This window comes from Symphalangus syndactylus, chromosome 12 (genome assembly GCF_028878055.3).
Source record: "Symphalangus syndactylus isolate Jambi chromosome 12, NHGRI_mSymSyn1-v2.1_pri, whole genome shotgun sequence".
NCBI lineage: Eukaryota > Metazoa > Chordata > Mammalia > Primates > Hylobatidae > Symphalangus > Symphalangus syndactylus.
The window spans coordinates 32,995,530-33,008,288 of NC_072441.2; the positions used below are offsets into that span (position 1 = coordinate 32,995,530).

General features: G+C 33.2%; 1 protein-coding gene across 1 annotated transcript in view; it reads right to left on the reverse strand.

Moving 5' to 3' along the window:
- The window catches only part of ADGRL4 (adhesion G protein-coupled receptor L4), a 152,682-nt gene extending 140,207 nt beyond the window's left edge, over positions 1 to 12,475 (reverse strand). The window contains exons 1-2 of the mRNA XM_063624178.1: positions 12,423 to 12,475; positions 895 to 952 (exon numbers count right to left, since the gene is read on the reverse strand). Of these exons, the coding sequence (XP_063480248.1) occupies positions 895 to 913 (19 nt within the window). The 5' untranslated portion in view covers positions 914 to 952; positions 12,423 to 12,475. The remainder of the gene's footprint in view (positions 1 to 894; positions 953 to 12,422) is intronic.
- Between the last annotated feature and the right edge of the window lie 284 nt (positions 12,476 to 12,759).

The window sequence follows — 12,759 nt, forward strand, 5'->3', positions numbered from 1 at the left end:
TATTAACCTTTTAAGTAATACAGTTTAATTTCAACGTATTAAAATCAGTCACGAATATGCTCTTCCAAAGCATTTACAAAAGCTTCTGCTTACTAGTGTTTTAGTCATAATTTCAATTTACTAACTTCCTTTGCAATACGTACTTTAGTTTCAATGTTTCCTCTTAAATCACCACCTCTTTCGTGATAAATTGTTGTGATAAAAAAAAAAAGTGCTTCCTCTGGTGAGAAGAAGTAACTATTCATTTCGCTAATGTACTTCACATCTGTCATTCGCAGTCCCTAAATACTTTGTCACAGCATGAAATAGAAACCTTACAGAGTAGGTCTATGAAGTATGTTTTCATTTTAAGTCACTATCTATGATGTAATTTGGAACAGTGGAATGATTAGATCAGTCTTTTCTTCTATCAGTACCAGAGACAAAGCACGTTAACTATAGAAATGTCAACTTTCATATTCCCTGATAAACTGAGCACTATTTCCAGGATTTATTCTAAACTCAGGCTTTGAGGGTGGGGACTGACCCTTATGTGCCCATTCATACACAGTTAAGTAATTATTTGTGGTTGATAAGGACTACCTATTTTCTATTGAGTTGAAGAAATTGTATTTGCAGTAGATTTAAAAGAAAAAGCTGCCAGAGGAAATTTGGGTGGAACCCTGTCAATTCAGTTAATTTAAGACTGAGAGTTATTATATAAAGGAAGGAAGCAGATATCAACTCTTAAAAAAGACATCTACATTATCCAGAATAGTGCTCAAAAATATTGTGCATTCAAATATATTTTAGTAAGTGAATGTTGAGTAATGAATGACATAAAATACTTTTTACTAAATAAAACTTTACCATAATATTAAAATATATTTGGCAGGAAAAATCCAAAAGAGATACCTCTGTTAGGAGATTGCATTCTCTTTCATTCCTTCTTTTCTTTTATCAAATGGTGCACCTATAGAGAGAGATCTGAATAAGATATAATGCAAGTGTAGAAACAGACGTCCAGGAAATTAATTATATGTATTTATTTGTACAGTCTTGCTCTGTCACCAAGGCTGGAGTGCAGTGGTGTGGTCATAGCTCACTGCAGCCTCAAACTCCTGGGCTCAAAGGATCATCCCATCTCAGATGCCCAAGTAGCTAGAACTACAAGTGCATGCCACTATGCCCAGACAATTTTGTAATTTTATTTTTTGTAGAGATGGGGTCTTGCTTTGTTGCCTAGGGTGGTCTTAAACTCCAAGCAACCCTCTCACTTTGGCCTCCCATAGCACTTGGATTAGGGACGTCAGTCACCATGCCTGGCCATCTTAATTGTTTCCAATAAATCGTACATTTAAACTGCTTAACCTAGGAAATATTTAAATAAATTAAGAGAAAAATATTGTTTAAATTACTTAAGGCCAATCATAAAGAAATTAAAATATGTGAATTGAAATTAACACATAGAGGTATTTTTGTTTTCAGCATCTAAATGAGAAATTCCTGTTTAGGTAGAGTTGTCAGAAGTTTCACTGAAAAACCATCTTCATAAAAGTACACATGAATAACCTAGCATTGTGTGTGTGTGTGCGCATAGATAGATAGATAGATAGATAGATAGATAGATAGATAGATGAGTGTGTATGTGTGTGTGGGTAGACAGCTAGTCTTGAAAGTGGGATGCTGATACTTCTGCTATTTCCAGCATGAGCCATTTAGAGGTAAAAACAGTGACTCATCAGATTTAACAAAAATTTAGCCAAAAACCTAAACTTTCAAGATCCCTTTTTGAAACAAGATTTTTACATAATATACTATCATTATTTATTAATCTCACTCAAGAATAAAGATAATGATGTTCTAAAGCCATCTCAATAAGGAAGCAGTAAAATATTGTTCATTGTATCTTTATTTCATCTTTTAAAATCTGCTTTTACGTTTATGTTGTATTTAAGAGAGATTAATCCTATATGGGATTATATATAAATATATGTATATTTGGTACTAAAAATGAAATGGATATATCAGTCTAATAATAGAATTCTGGAGGTAACTGATACAGAACTAACTATAGAAGATTGATAGAGCTTCAGAACTTAAGAGGAGTTTGTGAAGAGATAAAAAGGAGCCTCAAAACGTCCTGAAATTCATATGGATGGAATGGACAAACATTATGCTAAGTGAAATAAGCCAAATAAAGAAAGACAAATACCACATATTTTCACTTACATGTGGAACCTAAAACAATAGAAGTCACAGAAACAAAAAGTAGGATGGTGGTTACCAGCAACTGGGCTGTGGGGGAATGGGAGGATTATAGTCAAAGGGTACAAAGCCTCAGTAAGGAGAGATACCTTTTATTTTTTTGGATGAATTGCACAGCTTGGCGAATATAGCTGATAATTGAGTCCTGTATGTTTCAATGTTGCTGAGAGTAGATTTCTAATGTGTTCGTCAACAAATGTTAAATATTTGAAGTGATGAATATGTTAATTAGCTTAATTTACTCTTTCCATGTTGTATTAAAAAAGTGGAACACCACTTCTATAATTATATACAACTGTAATTTGTGTATAATAAAAATAAAAATTAGAAAGCCTTTCCGAAATCGTGTGCAAATCTAAGTGCATGTGCTGACCTGGATGTTTCTAAAGAGAGCCTTCAGAGCTGTCATGACATCATGAAAAATAGTGACTCATTTTAGCTTAAAAACAGGCGTATTATTCAATACCTTACAGATTTATACTGAAGAATAGTTAAACATATGAGAAACAAATATTTGGTATCTGTCAAGACATTCGAATAAAATAAATTGAAGTCACTGTGAAATAAATAAGGCTTCAGAAATTATATAGGTTGCAAAAATATATAATTGTGTCAATTGAAATGCATCAAATAGCAGGTGTGACAACTGATAGCTAAAATGATATTTAACAAATTTTTATGGTAGAATTTCATTTTTTCTTTCCCATTTAGTCATCACAAATACATGATAGATAGAATAAAATGAAAACCGATGAAATGAATTTCCACATGGGTTATGCCAAGTTGCATCTCCTCAGTGAAATCTTAGGAAGTCCAGAATTCATTCCTGTGATTATGACTGGAATGTGCAGAATCTGTGAATTACTTCTTCATTCTGCCGACTGACAAACTGCTCCAAGTAATGGAACACAAGGCAAAGGGAGGCAAGTTTGTTGGTTAAGGCATTAGGAATTTTTTCCTTGCTCTCTGCTCTGCACCCCCCTCCCATCCCCATTTCCCTTTCTTTTTCTTTCTCCCTCCTTCTCTCCCTCCCTTTCTTCTTTTCAGTTCACTTCATGGTTTTAAAAGTTCCAGTGCCCTCAAAAACTAGTATTCTGACATTTTATTTCCACAAATCTTGTCAAACATAGGTGTTAAAATGCAGTACGTATGTTCACCCTGTTCTGAATTTAGTTTCCTAAAATAAGGAATAGAGTCCAGAATAAGTTTAAAGTTGCACTAGAAAGTTTATTTATTTGTTAGTATTTGTTATCAAGTCTTTCCTCGTCTGTATGCTAATAGTCTTGTGATAGTTATACATTATTTGATGTCACCCAATGACAAAAGGAAAATTTAAACTCGTTATGAACTTTCTATATTGAATTTATTAAAAGAGGTACATAACTTTTATTGTATCTTAATTTGTGGTAGTCTTTCAGCTACCTGCAGTTTATTTAAATGTATTATTTTTCACCAGGAAATCAGCAGTAGAACAGTTTCAAGAGGTAGCATTAAAATGTCTTTGACATATAAATGGTACAGTCTGTACCGCTGTATTTCAAATTTCATGAACTGTATCAAAGCTGGTAACATACGACATGAACATTCAGAAATACAGCTACAGATCATTTTCCTAAAATGTTATTTACATATCTTAACATAGCTCATGAATGTTTATTTTGAATCAAAGAAACATTATTGTATCTAAAAGTGATTGTTATTAATTGTATGAGTACATTTTTATTAAGTGAATTCATGGTTTTAAAATAAAATATGAATGTGACTAAACTTGATTCTTGCCAACTCTAGAAGTTTTACAGATATAATATATTTACTCACGTTTAAATCCAGAGAAAAAAACACTAATACTTTTAAATGTCATGTAATAATTATATGTTTTTTTAGATGTGCTATTTGAAATATAAGTAGAATTTGCTAAGAAGTGCCGAATATCTCAAAACTTCAGTGAATAATTATTTTAACATCATTTGTTAAAAGTATTTAATGAAAACTAAATACGTTTAATTTTCTTGCTTTTATATATTAATAAGTGAAATAAAGCACTTTAATCTCTATATTTTAATCTGTCTTTTAACTCATGGAAAATTTTATTTTTAATAGAAATAAACATGCTCTATGATCAGTGACTTTTTTCATTTATCAGAAAGATGTTTTAAGTGAAACGGGAAAAGTTTGCTTGTTCCCCTACAGGGTTTGAGGCAGGGGGTGTGGCTCGCTTCTTCATTGCTACGCTGCTCAAACCTCTAGGGGAGCATACAGATGGTCAGGCTGTGGGGCTCCGACCCCATGGCACTGTCTAGGGGTGAATGCTTACAGCTCCTGAACCCCCAGTGGGCATGTATTACAGGGTGCTCTCTTAGTCTGCCATCTCTAGGCAGCTTGTGTTAATCAGCTCAATTAGACCCTCTGCCTTGTCACAAGGACAGAGGGCTTTCTGTATCCTGGGTTCTTGCCTTGGTGTACGGGAAGAATCAGATCCCATACATGTGGGTTTGGAGAATGAGTGCAAAGTTTTATTGAGTGGGAGCAGCTGTCCGACGATAGGGGAGCCAGAAGAAAGATGGTTTTCCCTCAGAGTTGAGCCATTTGGCAGTCCCAGCTTTCCTCTGACTGCACCGGCCAAACTCCACCTCGTCCCACCCTTAGATGGCCTGCCAGTGTACCCTTGTCTGTTAGCGTGCTCTTCTGCCAGCGTGCTCCCATTGACGTTCTCTCGACGTCCAGCCTCTCGTGTCTTCTGCCAAACTGCTCCTCTGTCTCTGCCAGCTGCCTCTGTCTCTGCCTTGCTAGAGTCTCGGGATTTTATAGGCCCAGGATGGGGACGTGGTGGGCCAGGGTGGTCTTGGGAAATGCAAAATTTGGGCGAAATGGCAGGACTGCCTGTCCTCACCTAGGTCGGTGGGGGTGGAGCCCTAGCCAAGGACCACGCCCTCCTACACCCAGCTTTTCCCTTCCCTCCTCCTGTATCATTTAAAGGGACCATGCTCTTCCATTTCCAGCACTTCCATATCAAAAGGAATTCTGAAATTCCTTTTTTGTTTTGAAATTAAAAAATAATCTGGACTCCAGTATCAATTGAACACCTTATGGTTTTATTCTTGACACTTATAACCTTAATTGGCATTAGTGGTTTTTTCTGTAAAATGGGATGATAATATCTGTTCTACCATTCTCACATCACAGCTTTTTAGGGGGAGGTGGAGATGTTGAAGACAATTTGAGCTAATGGCTATGAAATAATGTTTGACTCATAAAAGTACAATTTGCTATCAGTATTGTTATGTTATTTGTGATTTACAAAACAACATTGATTTTTTTATTTTGAAAATAAGTATGAAAATGTATAGCTAAATAGAAAATTGGGGGATCTATAATCTAATCCATATATTTCACAGACCAACAGAAACCAAATGAAGGATGTATAAAGTGATTAGAACCCCAAATGGATTACCGACTTCAGCATACGCTCCACTTACCATGATGCATTGGTTTGTGTGCCAATTTATTACTTTATTTTTGCCAACAGATTTTCATTAAGATTCAAATCTATCAATTTGAATGTTCTTAGCATAAAGAAAAAATTAAATATTTAAGGTGATGAATATCCCAGTTACCCTGATTTGATCTTTACACATTACATGAATATATCTAATTATCACATGTACTCCAAAAATATGTACATCTATTATGTATCAATAAAAAAGATTAAATTATCTGATAAATCTATATATTTTACTTGGTTTATGCAGGGTGGATTAACTACCAAAGACTGCATTAAAGTTGGATGAAAATATAATCTGGTTAAATTGGCCGAAAATATTAATCACTACCATTAGCACAGTAATGCATTATATTAGTATAAAGCGTGGTGTGACAGTGCAACTTTCACATAAATCTTTAGTCAATCTTGGCAACAATAGTACAAGATAGAAATTATCATTGCCTTTTACAGAGTGTTAAAGCTTTGCCCAAAATCATTCAGCAGGCAAAACTTTTTTTATATATATCTTAAATCTACTGATCCCCAACAACATGATAAAATTGAAGCTGTGTTAGTTCAGCGGTAAGTTACTTTAAAATGTTGTTTTAAAATATTGGCATATTAATTTACAGGTACATTGTAATCTAATTAAAATAAGACTCATTTCTACCAAAATTGGTAGTGTCTTAATTTAGATGTCTAACTCAATTAATTCAGGGTCTATCTTAACTGTCTAACTTAGTTTCCTAGAATTGTTTCTCAATTTCTACCTATTATAGTTCCAGCATTCATGTTAGACCCTTAAGTCAGCCTTGTGAGTGGATCTTAGGGAAAATATTGGCACAGGCACGACAATATAGGCACAAAAATATTGAGACCACACTGTGACTTAAATTTTGGAAACAGCTGGGGGATTTGACTCTTTTTGTTTTTATTAAATGTAATAAAAATATAATCCTGTAAAATAGCCTGGATAGATTTTTCTAATGTTGCATTTGAATGATATTTTATAAACTAATGGCTTCAGAGCAAATTGAGTGGTGTTAGGAGAATTCTATTGGCTGTTTTTGTGATTTTTTTAGCACACAAAAAAATTCTGCTGCTCATTTTAAGGTACACACCATTGTGATTTTTTTGCTATCAGAAATAATTTTGGCTCTGTAATAAGAGATATACAGTTGTTCTTCTCTATCCTTGGGGAAATAAGTCAAACAAATGACAGGTATGACACTAAATAAATATTCACAGCATTTGAAACATAAATGATTTATTTTTGAGTAGCAATTGAGTTATGCTGTCAAAAGAAATGTCATTTTGCAATGATGAATTCTTAATCTTTAATTCTGTTGTAAATCTCATCCTTTTCAACCTGAATCCTAACTTACAAAGATTTTTGAATGTAAATAAAAATATCTCTAAATGTTTTACAGTACTTTTCATAGCTGTGAATTTTTGTGCATAAGTTGTTACTAGTGTTTAAAATGGTGGTGGATAATAACTTTTTCTTTTTTGTTGCATAGTGAAGTAAAGATAAGATCATTTGCTATGATAAAACCCTAGCCGTGTAACCAAATGATATGATGTAATATTTAGTTGTTGTGCTCTACTGTATGTTTTAGTGTAGTGTATATAATTGCTTAGTTAATTCTTTACAAATATAAAAACAGAAACAAATCAATTATATTCTTAATAAAAACTGCCTTTTTAATAATTTTTACATGCATTTGATCACTAATTATTTCTTTAAAAATATTTGAGATAGCAGATACTTTTGAAATTGTTGAGATATAACTTTATGAGCAACTATTTCATGTAAATCTATTGGAACAACCAGATATATTCAAAATAATAACTGTAGTTTGCTTTGATTTTCATAATGCATACAGTAAAATGAAATATATTTTATGATTTCCCCAAGTTACATTGTGCCATTTTGTTTGGTTTTGTTTTGTTTTCAAAATACTCAGCTTCCTATCAGCTATTGAAAGATGGGAGAGAAAACATTTTTAGAATAGTGTAAAATTTAAGTGTTCTTTATTAAAAGACACTGCCTTTGCTCACAGTTTCTTTGTTTCAAAATAAATGAAGAATATATTTTGGTAAAGATGAAACACAGTCTTTTCAGGAGCAAGAGCCTGCTGCATATGGCAATATTTTCAATGGGAAACTCTCTGGTTGTGGGGAGATGTATCCAAAAAGGAACCACAGATTGAATTTGAAAGTGTTTTTCAGATACAACTGAGGATATTTTCAGAAAAAAGAAAAAAAATAATTCTTACATTTCTGAGACAGTGTTGTTACTGATTCTTTGGAAAAGCTATCATCCCAATTCTACATGAAACTAAACTGGTCAATATTCCTTGAAACACACATGTGCATTTTGAAAAACTCACAGAACAAGGGACAGATGGTATAATTTACTCTATTATTATAACTGATCCTTATATCCTAGAGTATGCTTATGTATGTATTACTGAGGTCTCACAGCACTGTGGAAACAAAGCAGGACATTATTTTGCCTTTTTCAGATGAGGAAACTTTAAACACTTGCCTCAGGGTAAGGGTTGAGGTAGAACTTTAACACCCAGGTGTTTTTATTTTTCTTCTCATAGAACACTCACTCACACACACTATCCAACCTCTTTTTTTGCTTTCAATTTTTTTTTAATGGAGAATGAGCATGTGAAGTGGTTCCAAGTCCAGCTGACCCTCTGTTCACTGAGTATACCTGTGCTTGACCTCAAAGTCCTCACCTGTAAAAGAGAGAACTGAATTCCATCTTCTTTTGTTACTGCTCACTCCACCATCTAAGACATGAGGTTGATTTTTTTCTTTTTTTTTGAGACAGAGTCTTGCTCTGTTGCCCAGGCTGGAGTGCAGCAACATGATCTTAGCTCACTGCAAGCTCCGCCTCCTGGGTTCACGCCATTCTCCTGCCTCAGCCTCCCAAGTAGCTGGGATTACAGGCGCCTGCCACCATGCTCAGCTAATTTTTTGTTAGTGGAGACAGGGTTTCACTGTGTTAGCCAGGATGGTCTCGATCTCCTGAGCTTGTGATTCGCCCACCTCGGCCTCCCAAAATGCTAGGATTACAGATGTGAGCCACCACGCCCGGCTGAGGATGATTTTCAAGCTAGAAACAGAGTACACGATCAAGGGAAATTATAGACTCAAACAAAGAAGAGACTCTAAGATATGGTAAAGGGCTTTATATAAGTTAGGGAATACTTGATAATTGGGTTGCTTCAAGACTAAAAAATCATGCAGCTGTGCAATCACGACTGCTAATGTGTGGAGGGCAAGTATAAATTCTTTGCCAGCAAGGCATGTTAAGTCAACATTTAAAAAATTACTACAATGTTAGACTGGTAGATTAGATAGATTAGTTTAGATGTGTATGTTACTATGGAATGACAATACTTTTGTGTTCAAGATGTAGAAGTCAATGCAGGCTAGATAATAATCAGGTTAGGTGGGATTTTAGGAGAATAACTAATTCAAAACAGTGTTGACTGATAGGTAAAATTAACCTGGCATGTGGACTGTAATGATTGGCCATTGGGTACTGCAATTAACTATTTCTTGGAATGTATTTCCATCTATTACTTAGAGATCTGGTTCAATATTGCCATTTTGTCTTCCCAAAATTCAGTTTTCTATTAGATTTTCCGTTTATTAAACAAATGTATTTTTTAATGTTGATATGTATAATTCTAAACATCCTGTTCAGTTGGTTTTGTTATTGAAGCAGTATGTGCTACCTAAATCTTTGCCTCCCTTTTGACTTAATCTCAGAAGACAGAGTTAGAACCTTGAGACCTGTGCTTACTGTTACTAAATGTTTCTATGCTGTAAATGTATTGTCACTCATGAGGACTTTAATTTGGCAATAAATTTACCACCCCGCATAAGAGCAAACAAAATATGCTCTATTTGTTTGAGTGTAATTACATTTTTCTTCCTATAAAATATGTTTTTTCCCACTTTTTCCAGTAAATAATATTATTTTATTTTAGTAAACTTTCTAATCTGGTAGTTATATTTTACATATTTTAATTAATGACTGAAGACTTAAAATTTGGACATAGACTTTAAGAAGAGATGAGTTATGTTAAGATAATTCTAAGGTCTATCCAAACTCTTAGACTTCTAAGATGTAGCCAAACTCTTATATTTCTAAGATGTATCGAAACCCTTAAAAGTCTAAGAGTTTTCAACAAAACCAAGAATTTCACTCTGAAAATACTATGCCTGGCATTGCAAACTTTTCTTACAATGCTGACATATATTTCTTTTAGAGATGTTTGTATGAATGTTTTACTAACATACACTATGTTAGGGGAAAAGTCAACAGCTGTATTAGTAATACTAAACTCGCATTGATGTTCCATTTCCTATACTACTTTGCTATTTGCAGCACAGAATCAAAACTACATAATGCATAGTAAGGAAAGACAAGTAAAATATTTTAAAACAAATAACAACTGAAAAAACTCAGTAAAACTTTTGCTACCCAATGGTTTAAATTTAATGTCAACATTGTCGCTGCTGATTAAATTTGAAGCCCTAACTAAACTATATGTTGTTTCTGAAATGTTTTTAATGTGCAAAAGTATACAGGTACAAATTCATTATTACTTCATCTTAGATTACTTTACCAGATTTCAAATACACTCTATTTTACATAGTGTTGATATTTTTTCAAACGTGAACTAGATATCCATCTGCTATTGCAAAATGGTGATCAATCAACATAGTACCTCAATGTTAGTCTATTTTATATTACATATCTTTTGCTGTATGAGCTTCTATTTTAGGTGGCTGATCCAAATTAATATGGTTCCTCTACCCAATGGCATTTATTTTGGTGATAAGATTCGAAATGTAAATTTGCAATAAAAGGAGAAAATAGAAAGCTGGTTTTAATGAATATTTTACACAAGACTAATTAACAGAATCCCCTGCAGGAATTTGGAAGTAATAAGAAATTGACTGAAGATAAATTAAAAATTAATAAAGGAGTCTCCAAACAACTTTGTTTATGAACATTTAACAGTCGCTTTCTTAGTTATAAATATTTCAAGCTGCTTTGTTATTTAGTATGTATTATTCTTGTAGTGTTCATAATTTTAGAGGTGATTAGACAAAAAGAGAGTAACATACAAAACAAAATGTCTTTAAAATGTTAAAAACTCACCTTGGGAAAACTTGCTAATGTAAAAATAATGGCTTACTATTCATGTTTTTTGTCTAACAGTATATGCAAAACAGGTTCTTATATCCATAAAAGGATCAAAAGCCCTTAAAAGGAGCGAAAGAAAACTCAGCAGTTTGATTTCTATGAACAATGTGAATACTTTTAGAGGAGGCTTCTGAGCAGAAGATAATGCTGGTCTTTGTCAAACATTTTGAAAATTAGTTTAAATGATACAAATTCACTCTTGCATGTAAATTGGTGAGAACATCACCCCAAAAGGATACTCTCAAAACATCTTTCTTCAAGCACGTTAGGTCTTAATTTATTCAGGTAGCTGAATATTTATGGGCAATTTCCGTCAATGTTTGCAGACAAAAGGCATAAGTTGAAGAACTTTAGCTGCAATTTGTCAAGAAAAAAATTTTAACTTCAATTTCTTCCCAAAGTTAAAATGGAAGAATCAAACAGTTTGAATGGCATTTATTCTCTGTACTTATCATGTCTGAATAAAAACACCACTAAATGACTTTCAATTATACTCTGCACCTGGTAAGTGAAATACATTTGGCAAATGTGCTACATAAAAATAATTTAAAATGTAATTTTCAAATACATAGAAAGTATTAATTTTATTCATAGGGACATATATTTTGTAAATTTGAATTAATATCTACAAATAATAACAGTTACAAATATTTAGTAATAAGAAACAGCTCTTAAAGTTACCTCGAGTATACCACACATTTCTTATAATATTAAAATCTCTTAATATTTAAAACTTAGATGTTTCAGAAATGTTTCATAGGGAAATAATAAACCTAAGAGTGCTGTAATACTGAAAGAATTTCAAAAGAAAATGAAAGTTAGATTCTCAAAGTTAGATATATCAATATTCTTTAATCTTCTCCCAAATGTGAAATGCTGTAATAAGAAACTTTAAATGTTCTTAATATACTATATACCTTTTAACAAGAAAGAAATATTTCCCATGTAACCTACAAATTTTATAACCAAATTTAATTGTACATGTTCTGATATAAACTGTCCTCATTACTATTTCAATTCTACTATCAATCTGTCTGCAAGATAAATATTCCACTGTCCTTCAAAAGATCCTCCATAGCTTAAAAAGAGCCCACTATATATTGGTGATAACAATCAGAATCACTAATTCCTCATGAATTTCTTACTTTAATTTGGATTTTCTACAGTACAGTGAATTTTTTTCTTAAAGATAAAGAAGCAAAAAGACTTAAGTCAGCATGACATTGTAATTCAGGTGAATAGACTGCATTCTATTAGAAAAAAGGAAATGGAAATATTCAAAGAACAGAAAGAGAAACCAAGAGAAAGGGAAAGTGATATGAGAGAGGGAGGGGAAGAGGAAGGAATAGGAGCCTTCAACTAACAGTAGTTAGATGTTATGTGTTACATGCAAAGTACATTGGAAATAATTCTTTAAGACTACATAATAATTCTTTGCTTAGTCTTTCTTACCTTTTAGCCACAACAGAATGTAGCATTAGGAGACACTGTGCTTTCCCTGGTTACCATCTCCTCTACCTCCACCCTACTCGTCCTCCTCCCCTCCTCCCCACTCTCTCTTTCTTTTTCTCTCACTCTCTCTCCCTCCCTCTTTTTTCTCTCCCTCATTCTTCTTTTCTATTCTCTTGCATATTTCTTGAATCCAGAGAAATACAATTTGCAAATAAAACTCCAGAAAAATTTGTATTTTGGAGCTAGCAAGTGATAATTATAGACTCTGTATTCTTAGTAATATTGCCATTCTAAATTCTTCTCAGCCTTTTAACAAATGCAAAGACAGCCGGGTGCG